The 16,922-nt window shown below is 35.6% G+C and overlaps 1 protein-coding gene across 1 annotated transcript; it reads right to left on the bottom strand.

The window, feature by feature from the left end:
- Nucleotides 1–2,313: 2,313 nt before the first annotated feature.
- LOC114361672 (uncharacterized) lies at nt 2,314–10,263 on the bottom strand. The gene is made up of 5 exons (XM_028316796.1): nt 10,234–10,263; nt 4,098–4,401; nt 3,622–4,017; nt 3,093–3,533; nt 2,314–2,721 (listed from the first exon to the last, which is right to left on the bottom strand). Exons 2-5 carry the CDS (start codon nt 4,330–4,332, stop codon nt 2,357–2,359), a joined length of 1,437 nt encoding a protein of 478 aa, XP_028172597.1. The 5' UTR covers nt 4,333–4,401; nt 10,234–10,263; the 3' UTR covers nt 2,314–2,356.
- Nucleotides 10,264–16,922: the final 6,659 nt, after the last annotated feature.

The following is a 16,922-nucleotide window of genomic DNA, read 5'->3' as shown; positions in this document are numbered from 1 at the left end:
CAAGATATGGGTGGAAGGAAATACAAATTATTTGATACTAGCTGACCCGGCGAACTTTGTTCCGCCTTAATGGCAATAAATAAGCAGACTTTTTTTTAATTTCGAACGGGATAAAAAGTATTCTATGTCCTTCTCCTGGCTCTAAACTACCTCCCTGACAATTTTCAGCTAAATCGGTTCAGCCGTTCTTGAGTTATAAGTGGAGTAACTAACACGACTTTCTTTTATATATATATAGGTTTTAAGAGATTTTGTCAAGTAAAGTTGCATAAATGTGTTTCTCAACCTACCTACTAATATACCGCTCTAACTCTACCTACGGTCATATCAAAATTATTTGAAATCAATGCTAACTGTTGAAACCCTAACAAGAGAACTTTCACATTTATAGTATTAGGCTTGTTTCACATCATCCCTAGCTTATAAAACCCTGATAGCCAATCAGGAAAGAAAAACTACAAGATTTGATTTCAAATGTTGGCAGAAGTCACCGCTAACCAGCCTAACGTATTATTCGTTATGCTCATCCTAGTAAATAGTAAAAAGATGATGATAAAACCACAGATATAAAACTATGACAATAACAAGAACACTACTATTATTATTATCCAATTTGGCGTAGTCTTCTCCACTTAAAAAGTAGAGTTTTTGAATTTTCCTATAATTTCAGTCCGCAGACGTCTGTGATGTCGTAGCCTCGCGATTTTTGTGAAACTGCAGTCCCTTCTGCAGCATTGGATCTCTACTCAGTAGTGTATACTAACCACACGCTTCGGAAGTTTATTATAGTGGGAATTTTAGTACTGCAGGTATTAATAACAGTCAACCCTACTCCCTCCCTCCGCGCGTCGGACACGGGCGCGACGTCGGTACCGCGCCGCGTCGTGATGTTGCATTTTAATTGCGCTTTTGGATTTTATACCTACCTACATGATCAACTGAGAGGACAATTTTTATCTTCTATAACACTCAGTATACAATTTTTACTTCTTATTGGTATGAATTGCTGTAGAGAAGCTATAGAGTTAAAGTTTTGTCTCATCTCAAGAAACTAAATAAGAAAGCCGCTGAATATGAAACAAACTTAAATAAAACCTAGGTAAATTATGTTTAAAAGGTATTAAGAGTTCTATCCTCTTCACGTTACACTTAACAATTGACCTGCATATTATATTTCAGCTGCAGCCAGAACACTTAAGTACCAAGATAGAAATGTTTTTTTGTCTATAAAACTTTCAGTCATGTCATGAAAATGAAACCACGATCGTCTGTTTTCCCTAATTACATCATTAAACATCAACCTCGATCTTAATGCGCCTACGTGTTGACAGTTAACCCGGTAGAGAATCATCGCTTAGTGCCTGCGCGCACGCGCTCACCTACTTCGCGTCGCAAGCACGACACGTCCGCGGATTGATGTCAATGCCTCTTCGAACCCTCGCTTTACGAATTTAATGCAATAAGTAACAACACCTTTGTATGCGCCCGCGCACAATACCTATTCAGATTTATTGAGGAGCGCTGAATCGGTAATCGACTGTCCGCCCGGTCACTCACCCTTCATTATTAATACATTGCCAAAAGGATACAACTTTAACAGGACAAAAGCATTTTTCAAATTTCATTTTATTTGCCATAACAATAAACGTTCGCAAAACATCTCCAGGGTTGTCTGAATGTCAAATGTTGTGAGTTAATCAGTAGGACGAATGAATACGAGTATAAGAATCGGTTTCGGCATTACAATCCGATATTTTTGTTCAAAGAATATAGGTACCCGATGCGTACATACATTACCTACTTTGATTGTTTTTTAACTTTTTGGAAATTGATTTGCTTAAGTATTGTAAATCATTTAAAAAAAGAAATCTAAGGAACTTATTTTGATTATGTGTGTTATCTGTATATGTTTAAAATCGTTTAAATAATTGAAACCCCTGTTCAATTATTTTTATTGTTTTTAATCCTTGCAATTACTAAAATTTCAGAAACTTGCTGCCCATCGGCCGTCAGTTCTTCGTACCTATATGTGCCCTGCCCATTGCCACTTCAGCTTTCAGTCCGTGGAAGTACCTAATTGAGGGAAGCCCATGTTTAGCAGTTGACGTCCTGTGGCTGAAATGATGATGATGATGACTAAAATTCACATCATATCTCATTTTAACACTCAATATTAGTAGTAGTTTACCTTTTGGTCCGATTAGTCAGAAAAAAATCTAAATTGTGGAAATGGAACAAATAACTTTAACGGCATTTTTATATCAATGCTAGTAAAAATTTATTTAAAGTTGTGTAGATGCACATTTTTATGTGCGTAACATACTATTTTAGGAAGAAGTTCTTAATGATTTTCATATTAATTATGGTATTCTTCAACAAAATGTATATCTGCTTTGATTTTTTCTAGTAAATCCTTTACTTCTTTGTCTAGTCGTAACAAGTTCGTGCGGTTTTGCGTGGGAATAGTAAGTTTAAGTTTTGCTAACTCATCATGTTCTGCTTTAGTTGCTGCAACAACTTCTGCTTGTACTTGCTTGATATCGTCAATGTAGACATTAGTTGAATTGGCTTCTTTTATTTTTTGATCGAGGACATCGAAAATGGATGTGTAATTATCTTTAATGTTATCTTCAAGACTTTGTAACTTTGCAGCCAACACTTCATGCAATATATTATTGTTTTTAGGGCTGGGCTCATCCTTTGTTTGTTGCTCTTTTGAATCTAAAAGGAAAATTTATACATTAGCATTTTCATAAGGAAACACACCACTTTTACAGTACAGAGTAGGTACAGAGTAAAACCCGATCGTTATACACAATGTATTTCGTGCATGGCCCTGTTTTTAGAATTAATAATTGATTTTATTTACGAAACCTGCTGTGCACATGTTACGATGATATTATGGTTTAACAAGATCGAATAATTAAATCGGCCTTGAATAAGTATACTAGTTATAAGTAATTTTGCATTCGAAATCAATAACAAGCGAGTGATAGCGTCTACCGGCCACTGTTTTCGGTAATTTTTTGTCCATAGAATTTTCACATTTCAGCCGGATTATTTTCCGTTAACTAAAATAAAAGATTACTTACGAAGAGATTGCCGCGACACAAAGTTGAGACTATTACTGCAACTTGTACAATGTTTTGCGAGTTTTTGTACGGACATTTCCAATGCGAGCATTTCTGGTTTAATTATTGCAATATTTTGTTTAATTCCATCAAGAGTTTCTTTTACACTTGCATTATGAATTTCATTTGAAAAGTGATAGTAAGAATCTTGCAAGTTCAAAATATCGTACATAGTGAAACCAAATTCATTCAGTGCTACATTCTTTAGTGTTTTTTTCAGTTCTTCTAATTTGTTGTCGTACTGGACGTCATCATGATCTAATTTGGCTTTCAAGGCTTGTTGTTGGTCTGCGGAAAAGTTAAGTAATTTGGACTGTATCTCATGGTGAACTTCTGCTATTGACCCACAGTAAAATTCATTTTTATCGTAAAATATATCTTCTTTAAGGATCATCTGTCGATCTGAAATTATAAAAGAATGCAAAGAGTTAGACAAATTATTTTATGCATCGACTTTCTAAATATTTCCATGGTAAAATGAATATCTTACCATGTAACTCTTCATTTTCACACAAAAGTTTACATATTTGTTTCTGCCTTTCCAAGTTATTGAACACTTTGGCCACGCTTGCTTGACTTTCTTCAAATGTATCTCGTAGTTCAGGATATTGTTTTAATGATTCAGAAATATTTTCGACCAGCGGCAGTAACTCTTGACGTGTCTTTTTAATTTCATTAAGGATGTGTTTTAAATGCATTGGTCTATTTTGGAACCACTTATGGAAGGCTTCAAGTTCACCTAAGTGTTTATCACGCACATTTTCCGCTTCCGACCGGAAACTGGTAATTATGTTATCATAAATTTTCTTATCCTTTTCCAAGAAATTAATTATAAGTAACAGGTCGTCTTTGCTATGTAAACTCGTGGTGCACACAGCAGGCGATTCTGAAAATAAAACGATCATTTTGTACAAAAATGCACTTTTTTAACTTGCATTAAAAATAACAAAATAGTTTTTCCCATACCCGTGGAAGGTGGTAAGGCCTCAGTTGTACTTATTATTTCTGGTGAGGTATTTTCTTCTGTTGGTGTGGTTTTCCCTGACGTAATATTTTCTTCAGTAGTCGGTTGAATGGTTGTCTTTTTCCAAGGTTTTTTCGTCTTGTTGGGTGCCGTTAGAATAGAGATTCTGTTGGGATTCCAATACCCAAAAACATCTTCACAAAGAAGTATCACAAGACTTAATTTAAACAACAACATCTTGATGTTTTCAATAAAATGTCAAGTGTGATACAAAGCCGTATTGACTAGTTTCTACCTTTTATAGGACTTTCAAAATATTCACATTTTTATTACTAAGTATGTAGGTACACGTGGACGTAAATTTCATTGATTAAAGCGCATATTTGAAATTTTAACGTTTAAAATATGTTAATTTATCAGTTCAACACCTAGGTACTTACATAAAATTTGTAATTTGAAATTCTTTGGATAGTTATGGACATGAAAATTTACTTTACGATTGCATTTACATGTCATTCGTATCATAGCCTATCTACGAACATAAAAGCGAAAATACCTAGGCATTTTTGTCGTTTTTCACACGCTTACATATTATATTAATCATTATGTATCAAAGTCGAATACAATTTGTCACTGGGGTTGTTAAACGCAATTGTAAAGTGCAACTTAAAAATGAAATTAATCTTCCAAAAAATTTTGAGTAAGTACCTACCTACAAGTTCTTTGTAGCTAAGTCAGAAAATGTTAAGGGAGAAAATTATTTTATGAGTAGCTGGTGAAAAACGAGTAAGATCTTACGCCAATTTCCCTTCATAAATATTATTGAAAAACGCTGTCTACTCGTAATTTGTTTCACGTTTCATTATTAGAGATATTAAAATCGAAATAATAGGCAGTATCTACCTACTTAATCTTAATCTTTAAAATTATAAGAAAACGTTTGAAATTAGCTAGGTAGGTATACCTACGCAAAATACACTTGCAGTTTGTATTTAACTTTACACAAACGAGAGTCGAGAGGGTCGAGTAACATCGTTTAAAAAAACTAAGTATATTCGTTAAATAAAGTGAACTTTTAAAAATAAAAATGCTTAAATCTTAACAATTTCGTTTACTCCCACGCTAGACGAAGCTCATACGATGCGACTAGACAGACGATTATTACTTATGAATGTCATTGAATTAGCCTTTTTATAGATGACTTGCAAGATTTAAGGTTTAGGTCCCGACGACTTGTCAATCAAGTCAAGACTATTGCAAAAGTCGTTAGGTTATTCGGTGCAGTGCGTCCTCAGGAGTAAGGTCAGACTCAGACGACGTACGAGTAGCATAGAAAAAGAAAGTTTGATTACTTTTTTTACCACTTTATTACATACAGCTGTCACAAATGTTTGTTTATAATAAACATTATCTTGTGTTAGATGCATAAATCACCAATAATAATGTAAACAAGATTTGAATGCTAATTTGACGGTTTGTGAAACTGATATGGTCGCCTCAGATGATGAGATAAGCAATTTATATTTATGGAATGCAGATCATATTCGTGCCGTTTTATTTTTCGTAATGCATTGCGGCTTCTGCGCCGGACTCGCTTACACTCAGCATAATTGGTGTCAGGTGTACAGCGACAGGAGGGCATGGTCGCCATGCCGTCTGGAGGACGCCAGGTCGCGGTGACCCATTGTGCTGACACCACGGTCTGATTGATCCACGGTAGATAAGATACAATAGGAAACTTTTAATGAATCACCAGCGAAACAAATGAAATTTCGAGATTTTTTGAAGTAGATAACCTTAGTGCTTATATTAATCATACAGAAGAAAATGACGTTTGAATGAATCATTTAGTGGAAACTTATTTCTGAAAATGAATAACTCTCAGACATAGATATTTATTAAGAAGCATTTGAGAATAAAAGAACTTCATACGTAGGTAGACAGACACCTACATACTTTACTGCTGGTACTAAGTAATAGGTTGGTATCTACTACACGTTTTCTGCACACGTTAGCTTTTGATAAAATCTAATATTCAATTATTTTCTGACAACCTTAACGATGTCTTAAATTAGACAAAATACGAGTATGATTAAAACTTCAGTGACACATGAACAGAAAATAATTTAGCTGAAGAATACATTACAACTTTCTCGAAAGAAAATGGAAGTGGTTTTGGGGCTAGGTATAGCGATGATAAATGGACCAGAAAAAATAAAATGAATTGTAAAAATATATGACTGCTGGTCTGAATTATACATAGAATATACTCCGCTTTCAGACACAAAGTAGCAGCTGTAAGTTGGTAAGTATTTAATAAACGAAAAGAATTCGTCTTAAGAATGTAATAAAAGTTTCGTGAAGACAACGATGCATGCTACGCAAAGGAGCTCCCGAAAGCCAGGTATTCCAGCGAGGAGATGCAAGTCCCGAAGCGAGGGGACTCGCATTCTCGCAACGTAACATTTGAACGTGCACCGCATCATGAAAAGAACGGCACATCCTGCCATGAAACGACGCTGAAAGCACTCTTAGATTTGACGTTTATTCAATTCCGTACCTACAATTATTAAGGCCATCGTGACGCTATCTCTAATTAGGAGAGGACACCTAGGTAATTCCATAAAACAATTTTCATATTAGATTGCGAATGTATTAATCAGGTTTCGCACCAACAGATATAGTAACTAGATAAAGGCTGTTAATAGATTAGGATTTACATAAAAATAAATCCTTAGTAGGTATTTCAGGATGACTCGAAAACTTTGAAAAGTAGCATGTATTGGTATATTTTCCTTAATAAAACAACTTGTTACCTAAGCCCTACACGCCCTACAGCAACTTATCAAAAATGTATGAAAGAAACTTTTGGCCTGAGTGATTTTTCTCGGAAAATTAACATTAAAAGCTTTTTAAAATGTTTGTGTTACTGTTTGTAAAGTTTTACAACGTGATCAATAAAAATACACCTCCTATTGATAATATTTAATCGTATTATTACTGAATACTTAGGAATCCATTAAGTGCGACATTATTAAATTCCTATGATTCTAGTCTGTCTATCTCCAAAGACGTATAAAAATGCCTTCAACAATACTTTTGCGCCGCATCAAAAGACGAAAGGTCAATGCAAATTATGTTCAAATTTCTTAGAAATGATCTCCTTACAGAGCAAAAATATTAAACTTTTAAAGTTATTCCAATAGAAATACTGATAGGTACTTTAAAAGTGTATTTCATAAATAGATATAGTGCCTTTACGCTTTTGTGAAAACAAAGAGTGACCTTAGCTGCATGAGTCAGGGAGAAAGTTTATTAGAAGTTAAACGTTAAAGTATTTAAATACATTTCGTAATTGAATAGCCACCTCTCGCTAGATGACAAACTCTACATATGTACCAGAATATAGGGACTCAAGTTTATGCTCAAGGTGACCACTTATTATTATCAAAAATTATAAATATTTAGTGGTTAGCTGGTTATCTATGTTTCCACTTTCAGTTTATCATGTGAAAGATATAATAAATGCTTTGATGTCACAACTTATTAAAGATTACCGGATTTTCCATTTCTCTAAGCTGTACTCGGCGATTAATGGACTTGTGGACTTAGCGTTGCGTGTATTTAACACGCCCTTAAGGCTCATTTATCGGGTCTGAGGCTAGACGGGAAAGGAAGGGGTCGTAAAGGGTAGTGGGGGGAGAAGGGGGGCGCAGGGGTCAGACGGTTGTGTTCAAGGTTAAGGCCACCCGCCCGACCCAAGCCAGTTCGCCTATGCACGTTGTATCATTGCGGATTTTTTGTATGAATGGAGGGTAGACGTCGCGACGCCGCAATCTACGTCGCAATTTGATGTCCGTCTGAGTCTGTTGCAACTTATAAATTACGAAAGCTTGTTAGAGGACTGCATTATTTATATTGACATTATATTTTTGTTCCAGACTCTACTAGTAGAGGAATTACATTTCTGATGTTGTTATTAGATAAAGGTAACAAGACAACACAATGCATTAGAAACAATGAACATGATTTTATCAATACGGGTTCAACCATAACCTATGATACTTACGTCCTACTAGACTTGTTACAGATTCTAGTAGAGAAATTAATTTTTGATGTTGTTTGATAATCTTAACACAATGCATTTTAAACAATGAACGTTGATTTCTATACGAGTTCAACCATAAGACCATAACCTATGATAATAATATTATTATGTCCTAATAGACGCTATGACGAAAACCGATTGTACCGGGCAGTTGCTTTCGTTGCTACTGGGTTGTACTAACAGTTACTGTAGCGAAACGAGTCAAACAACTCTATCTTAAATAATATTTTATATTACTACTCCGTCCGAACCGTATGTGCCTATTTAACATTGTGCATTGTCATTGTGTTTGTTGCATTACTTGATAATACTGTTTATCATCAATTCATCATACATCATAGCTATATGAAATTTATGGGTTTCCATTACAGGTAAGCTATAATTATTTTATTCGAGACTAGGTGATGCTGTGTGAAATACCTTCAGAACGAATTATTAATTGATTGAGAGAGAGCAGACTAAAAAAGCTGATTTATTTCGCACATTATAACAACAGGTTCAACAGATAATAAGTAACCGAGAATAAATCACAATTAGTATTATCAACAAAAATACTAAATCTAGCAACAAAAGAGATTAATAAATCAAATTGAACGTGATTTATGGAGTGCAGCGTTAGAAATATCACCGTCATATTTAGAAGTAAGGTCACCGTGTTATAGGCGGTTATGTCGTTGAAGGGCGGGCGGGCGGCTTCAGCCTGGGGCGCATAACTCTGGCTCGTAACTTATACCCACCTAGTTACAGGCGCCGCGCTGTTTGAAACTATTCTATACATATTCCACTCATATGCGTAAAACTCTACTATAAAATCAATACTTGAAACTTTTTTTGACGTTTACATAGGTTGTATGCATACAATACGAGTAAGTATAACTCAACTTTGGATGTGTAATAGTATCATCACACAGTATATGCTCGTAAGTTGTAAATAAGTATGTTAGTTCTTAGAAAAAATAACTGAAGAGTGAGAATAAGATTTTAAACTTTCACGTTCCATTTCAACTAAAATAGTAACGTATTCACAAACGATGCTTGCTTATATGAAGCAGCAAATCGAACGCACAGCGTTGAATAGAACTCTGTGATTCGTTCGTGTGTGACCCTGTGCGTTCACGCGCACTGTGAGACCTCATAGTAATTTTTGTGAATACGGGCGTAAGACACAAGCAGACTGCTTGTGACCACGGCTGCAGCGTAGTAGCCGAAACGTCAAGCCGTGAGTACATAATGTAACTTATTAATAAACGTCGCGTTAAGACCCGTGTCTTACTACATATTTTAGTTGAAGAGTGAGTACTTTGAATAACAAACAAAGTAGCTTTAAGAGTTTTTGGAGTTGAAATGCTGTTGCATAATAAAATTGTGATTTAAAATTAGTGTAGCGTGCTTTAATGAGCTTATGTGGAAAACCGTACCACATAGCAACGACGACATTGACGTACCTAGGAACTACTTTATGCAAGTGTTTAATGCAATTTTTAAACATACTTACTACCTACTCTGTAGAAAAACTTAATACGAGTACTTTCAAATATACATATAATTATGTAGATAAAATGAGAGAGCTTGAAAGCTCTACAAAATATTCAATTATACAATACATCTTCTACTCGTAGAATTAATTTAATATGATGAAATTGTTGGAACTCTCTACACGCGAATGTAATACGCACTGGGGTGGTTTTCTATCAATTCTTTTCGTTCTAGTGTTCTAAGAGTAAAGACGTACCCACCTTCAAATGTAGAGTTAAATTTTTATTAGTTATCAACATAAAGTAGCGGAGGAAACTTAGCATAAAATATATTGATTTGTAGAAGGAGCGCGAAAAATTGTCCACCTATAGCCGAAATGATAGCAAACATCATTGTATTTTATAAATGGATGCAAAAGGACTCTGTCATGTCATATTTCCTTCTTGTTTACGTAATAATATCATAAATATGTTCACAAAGTCGCTGATCTTGGCATAGAAGTCTGCAGGTGGTTAATTGTCCGGCTTATGCATTACGTGGAGTTTAGTCCTAACAGCCATTCTCACTTCAGTTCCAGCTCGCAGTTCGTTTATAGGAACACTGAAATCCGTTCTACGATATCGGTCTTTGTCAGAACCATAGATACTACTACCAATTAGCCCAGTCTGTGGAATAGAGCAGCGCGGTAGACTGTCCGCCGGCAGACGAGATGCCATTACGTGACGTCACGGGCGACATTGTGTAAGGGGACGCGGAATAATGGCCGCCCGCCGCGCCCCCCGCGCCTTACGTAATGTACGGTGATTATTCAGGACTCGATAGAATGGAAATCACGTGGTTAACTTTTAGTTTAATTACGGAATGGAACTTGGATTATTGTATGCGTGACTTAGCATGAACAAAATCGTGAATTATAAAGGAATAACAGATTCGTTACTATCTTGATTGTATCTAATTGTGTGTAAATAATTATTCAATAACCCTATTGAAATAGCTTATGAGCATGATATGAGTAGAAGTAGCTTAGGCTTCTTGATATTAACTAACGTAAATACCTAATGTAAAGTTTTACAATGATGCTTTTCCACTTTTTAAAGCTATAAATAATTTGTATAAAAATCCGTTGAAAATTGATTGAAAATCCGAATACACGCATTTTTAAAGCCGCGTGCAACAGCTACTTAGTAATCCAATATAGTCAGGCCAGCGAGCCTTAATGAGTGCGAATCAGTCTCGCTTCGGACGTTAAAGTTCGTTTAAACGTGTCGAGAGTAACTATCATATTTGAAATACATAAAGCAATAAACTTCAGACAGGAACAATAAAAAGCCACTCAAGGCGTCTAGACTGACTACTGGTATTAAAAATAAGTCTTCAGCAAACCAACCGCTTGCCTCCAGATTGTATAAAGCAGACGCCTCGTTTGTTCGAGCATAGCAACCGCCGCTTTTCAACAAGATCGTAAAGGTTTCTCTCATGTGCCTATTTCATTTCTTATAATACTTAATTATTCAAATATTAAATAATGTGGTAGCTAATTTAACCAAGTGTTTAGACATATAGTATAGAAAAATTAAGTGTGACATTAACTTTGATGTGTTCCACACAATCGAGACGATATTATGCTTTTCATTGGGAATTGAATACTACATACTGATTGACTAGCAATACAGGTGAATGGATAAACATGCGTGCACATGACGTTTAGGGCAGTAAGCAGCAGTTTCAGTTTCAGTCGTCAGTAGCGACAATTTTGATCAGACTACAATATCAGTGAGCGGTGACATGAAAGCGCATTGTTTCAGCAGGTTCATTTCAAAATTATCATTCTACATTTATGATACTCTATTATTCAGAATTTGAAACTGAAAACAACATACCTGATTGTATATCGGGTATCTCAATACATGCGTGTGTATGGACGATGTGCATAGGTATTTCGTTGTCAGTCAGTACCATTTTGATTTGTGATGAAAGCGCATCGTTTCAGCAGGCTATTTATATTCTACTATTCAGAATTTGACACTGAAAACTCATACCTAACTGTATTACAATCTGGTAGGTTATACGTTGTGTATGGATGGTCATGTTTAAAGGTAAATATTTTGTTATAAGCAAGTACCGTTTTGATTTGAATACAATATCAGTGAGCGATGCTGGTATGAAAGCGCTTTGTTTCAGCAGGTTCATTTCAAAATCGCTATTGGGTTTATCGGCGCGTGAGTCAATTGGGACCCGCTGCGGATATGAGTCCTTCCTCCGCGCTATCGGCCGGCACTTTTGTTAAATTAAAATGGATGAGGTTTAAAGTGGCCGGTGCGGCCGTAACTAACGGTTGGCACGGCGTCGTCTGCGCGATTACGACAATCTGCGCGGCAGAAATAGGACGATGGGATGCGTTTCCTCCAGGCTTACCTACATCCCACAGTAATTATCTAACTATATCTATTTTTCTAGACATTAACTCGGAAATTAGTATTAACAACAGGGGCTGCAATGTAACTTTACTATGCACGCATATGGATCTAAGTATTTTTCAAAATCTAAATACTAAGTTTTAGTATATAAAATAGTACTTATAACTTTGAAGAACTTTGTGATTCTAGTCTTGATGACTTTCGGATTGGATGAACTACGTTACATCTAATTTGAACCTTTCGACCTTAGAATGGTTTCAGTGTTATTAGGAACATAATGGACATAATTACCTACTAGTTTTAGGGACTGCTATAACAAAGGTCTTACCAGGCCTTATTATGACCCAACATTAGTCTAAGGATAAAACGTAGAGCAGCGCTCAACGCGTGGAGCCTACGGCTCCCTTGTCCTTCGTCGTCCCCACAATCGCATTATTAAATTGCTTGTGACATGCGTCAAATGAAATTAGAGAATTGTTTATCCTGCGAATACGAGTATGAGTCGTATGAGTAGAAATTGCATTAGTCTGCCTGGGAAAGTATAAAGAATACTTGCTATAGTTAAGAGAGTAAGCGGACCTTATTAGAAGATTGTAATTTACGAATAAGTAACTGTAACTGATTCGCATTTTCTAATCAAAATAACAATACCTTAATTTCATGAAGTTTTGGAAATACAAGTTATTTTCAGGTAACTAAGTAAAATAATCTTCTATCTTACTCCGCGAAAATATGTATAAAACTTTTTCCTTTTCCAGCACGCCCAGAATTTATTAGAGCTCGGCTTCCTGCCGGAACCGAGACACATTTCCGAGGGCGCACCTTCCCGAGCTACAGCCAGCTACGCCAAGTTATAAAACATGGCTGGGTCGGGTACCTAATTCATACTCTCTCTTTTCTTTATTATCTTTGTGAAAAACCGCAACCGTCGACTATCACAAGCACACCATGTACAAGTGTTACGCGTCGATAAAAATATAATTCGTAACACATTTAAGAGTTCATTTTAAAATATAATTAACTGAAGAATCTTGATCATGCACTTAAGTATTATAGGCCATCTTTACCTTCACCGGCAGAAGCTCTACCAAAAGCGCTGTAAAATCACATTTTCAATTAATTTAGGTAAGTGCCTCTACGGAAACTTATAAGTACAGTAAACATATTCATAGGTATCCTTAAACTACTATCCATTACATTACTCAAAAACTCGTACGATCAAAATAACAAAAAGATAATATTGCAAAAACAATTTTATTTGTTTTAAAAAAAGACAATTGGCCAATTTAAGATTACACTGTCGCGCCTCACAGGGGTCAATTTGAAATAAAATCCGTCTGCGTCTGATAAAAAAGAGAATGCTCAATTTGACCTATGGCCTTTTGTTGGGCGTCGAGCTCACATGAAAGCTTTTTAGATTATGTACGTACATTCCTACTTTATTAAACGACAACAGGTGAAACAATTGTTGATGCTGATATTAGCAATCAACCTTCTTTGATGACAAATATTACAACAATAATAATTAACGTACATAAATACGTTATTACTGCATAATTCATAAATGCATTTCAACTGTAATACGAGTATTTTCAAATGCAAATTGTTGAGCAGTCGGCAGTTGTTTGTGCTATTAGCAACGTTGCATACCAATTTCAATGTGGCCCACTGCAAATGGATTACGTAGTGAAATTCTTAGCTGGATTCGATACGGTTTGTGTAAATAGCCGTCTAGGTATATAAATTTCCATAATGCAATTCGTCTAGACTAGACAAAGTGCGCCCGAGAACACGTGCCGAGCGGAGCGGAGACGCCGTCTGGAGGTGAACCAAGTCGGCGTAATGCACGCGGCACACACACGTTGATTCACCTTATTGTACTCACACTGGCACATCTAATCACCAGCTAACCAGTCACATATATCGATCTACTTTGATTATGACATGTGCTTAAGCTTACACAAGGGAGAACTACACAAAGTCTATGAGTGTCGTCTGTGTTGACACAAGTAATTTAAACTGGAACGAAGAGACATTTCGATTATACTTCGTCGCTGCATCCTCGAGATTTTCATATTTACTAGGTAGTCCACTTCTCATTGTACTAGGCATCGAACATTTTAGAGCATACAATACAAAAAAGTACTTGTTGTGACTCGATATCCGGCGGTAGTGGGGCACGCTTACGTCACACTCCTCCAACCGTCGAGTCGTCATTCGCTTCGATAGTGCGGGCATCGTAACATCGAAATTTCTCGTTCGTGCCGCAAAAATTAAATNAATCATACTCTGAAATGAATGACGACTCGACGGTTGGAGGAGTGTGACGTAAGCGTGCCCCACTACCGCCGGATATCGAGTCACAACAAGTACTTTTTTGTATTGTATGCTCTAAAATGTTCGATGCCTAGTACAATGAGAAGTGGACTACCTAGTAAATATGAAAATCTCTTCGGATGCAGCGACTCGTATAATTACGGTCAAACTTCACTTAAGGTAAGTTTGTTTAACCATAAATTATCGTCTGTATTAACAAAAGGCAATCTTGTTAGATGTTTTGTTAATATTATAAATTGATACTCTATTCTATAATGGATTATAACTCCACAAGATAAATATTTACAGTAAAGTTATTCAATTTGGAAAAAGTTCAATAATGTATTAGGAATCCATTCTTAAATCAAACCAAATAAATACCGTTGGGATAAAATAAAGCTGACATCGTTTTATATACCTATAGATCTACATACATTACAAGAATTTTCAATGAGCAATATCAAAGTCTCAGAGCAATTTTAAACCTTTATATCTGAATGTAGAGACGAATCAAGTTTCTGTAAAGAGTTCCACTCTTCTTGGGATCGAAATAAAACAAAGAAGTGTAATAAAAAATAAATTATTATATATTATCTGTTTGTGAAACTAAATTAATGCACCTTGTAGAACAAGCTCATAATAAAAGTATGTCTTTATTGTGTGATAAAACTAGACTGATTTAAGTTAAGAAAATATACTTTTCAAAGGATTAAAAAAACAATCGTTTCAAAATAATTTGTTTCACAAAGCACAAACAACTAGTAAGTCTGTTAAAGTAAAGCTTAACAACGTAATCTTAATTAGAAACTTAGTTAAGNGCCTTAAGTTTACTCAACTTAGTTGCTTTAAACACCTATGTGTAATTAATACGAACCCTTCAATGTAAATTCTTACCTAGACCAGACCACTATAATAAAATTTTCAGTAAAGCACTTCATACCTATTCATTGTTAATTAAAATACAATTCAGCTGAGTATCTAATTCAACATAACCTTTCATGACCCAGACTATTAAATGGAAATGAGCCATTAGTTATTTTCGAGAGAGAAAAGATTGAAAGGGTATTAAGATTTTAAACATCATTAACCACGCATTAGCTATGACTTATAGCCGTATTTATTAAGTTACATTCATGTAACTAAAGAATTTGGGTATACATATTATAACTAAATAGAAAACCATTTATAGAGCCAGAAAACTTTTTTTAGATTCCGTCCTATTTTACTCCTAGACAAACTTTGTTAATTAAGGCTAGCTTAGCAATTCGCCCGCGAGGGACAATTATTTGAAACATAACGGTTTGTCAAGTCACAAATATACGAAATTTAAAATCAGACGTAGAAATCGAAACCCATCCTGCTAGCTCCGAAAAATATTTTATACTAAAATCTAAATTTTAAAATTATACTAAAACACAACAGAAGCGCGAAAAAAACCCATACGATAAACAGGTGTCATCGGACCGTAGCGAATGAATAATTCCGAATATTTCAAGCGGCTTACAGAGAAAATGCATTCATTTAGATTTGAATGTAGGCTTAAGATAATGCGCGCACTAAAGCCGGTGCATAGCGACATTTAGTCAATCGCGATCGTATTTATCTTGTCTAGACGCGTAGTGAATAATAGTAGGACAACAAACGAACCGTTCCGACCGTCTGGAGGTGAGATGAAGGCCTTGTTGCCTTTTACGAGCAAATGCATCCAGTCTGGCGGGGCCAGCCATGCGTCTCGCCTGGAGTGACTGCGGGGGGACACTTATTAAGGACTCGGCTGCGTATCGACTATTAACCTGTCAATCAGGGACGGTATAATGGGGATTACCTATCCATTTTATTGCGAAATGTATATTTATTTAAAACTTTAATGTACGTAAATCACGATATATAAGGTAACTTAATGCCATTCGGCATTCTCCTCCAGTTAACCTTAGGGCCAACTTGAGAATGTTAGTTAGATGGAATAGAAATTTTGTTTGTTGCTAAGTATTTTTAAATAATTGCATTTAATCAAAGACCACAATGTTATAGAGCGGTAACAACGAAAGTGCAAGATATTTACTCTAGTACATTTCTAGGTAATTCTAATTATTTTGTTCTGTAACATTTTTCTCGCTAGTTTTACTTGTCTATTATAAGACTAATTTTATAAAATACGAGTATATTAGGTATACATCAAAAAATACCCATCGAAACATGTTCAACTTCCTAATTAGAATGCGTGATGCGTAGCTACGAAGAGACACTAATTAATGTCATGTAGCGTCTGGGACAGACGAGTCGGCAGGGTGCCTACACTGCCTACCGCCGCAGAAGTAGGAACAACGGACTAGTGTGGCCCACTGTCCCAGGTATGAAAACATTATGGGACACCCAGGTTGGCAAGTAGAGACATTTGAAAATATTTAGTCTCCTTTAGGGGAAAGATTCTTTTCAAGTTATTACGCATTTTGGAGTAACTAAGTTACGAGTAAGTAACATTTTTGCTTTTGCATTTAATATGAGTTGAC

The sequence above is a fragment of the Ostrinia furnacalis genome, unplaced genomic scaffold (assembly GCF_004193835.3).
Source record: "Ostrinia furnacalis isolate ACB-3 unplaced genomic scaffold, ASM419383v2 OfSCF5861, whole genome shotgun sequence".
NCBI classification, from domain to species: Eukaryota; Metazoa; Arthropoda; class Insecta; order Lepidoptera; family Crambidae; genus Ostrinia; species Ostrinia furnacalis.
The sequence above is the reverse complement of the archived record's forward strand: the minus strand, read 5'-3'. Positions and strand labels throughout refer to the sequence as shown.

Excerpts from the sequence above, each read along its gene's own strand:
- LOC114361672 (XM_028316796.1), bottom strand. The coding sequence starts at position 4,332 with ATGTTGTTGTTTAAATTAAGTCTTGTGATACTTCTTTGTGAAGATGTT. Across the intron at positions 3,534-3,621 it reads TGAAAATGAAGAGTTACATG|ATCGACAGATGATCCTTAAA; the intron begins GTAAGATATTCA and ends TTATAATTTCAG. Across the intron at positions 2,722-3,092 it reads TGTGTCGCGGCAATCTCTTC|ATTCAAAAGAGCAACAAACA; the intron begins GTAAGTAATCTT and ends TTTTCCTTTTAG.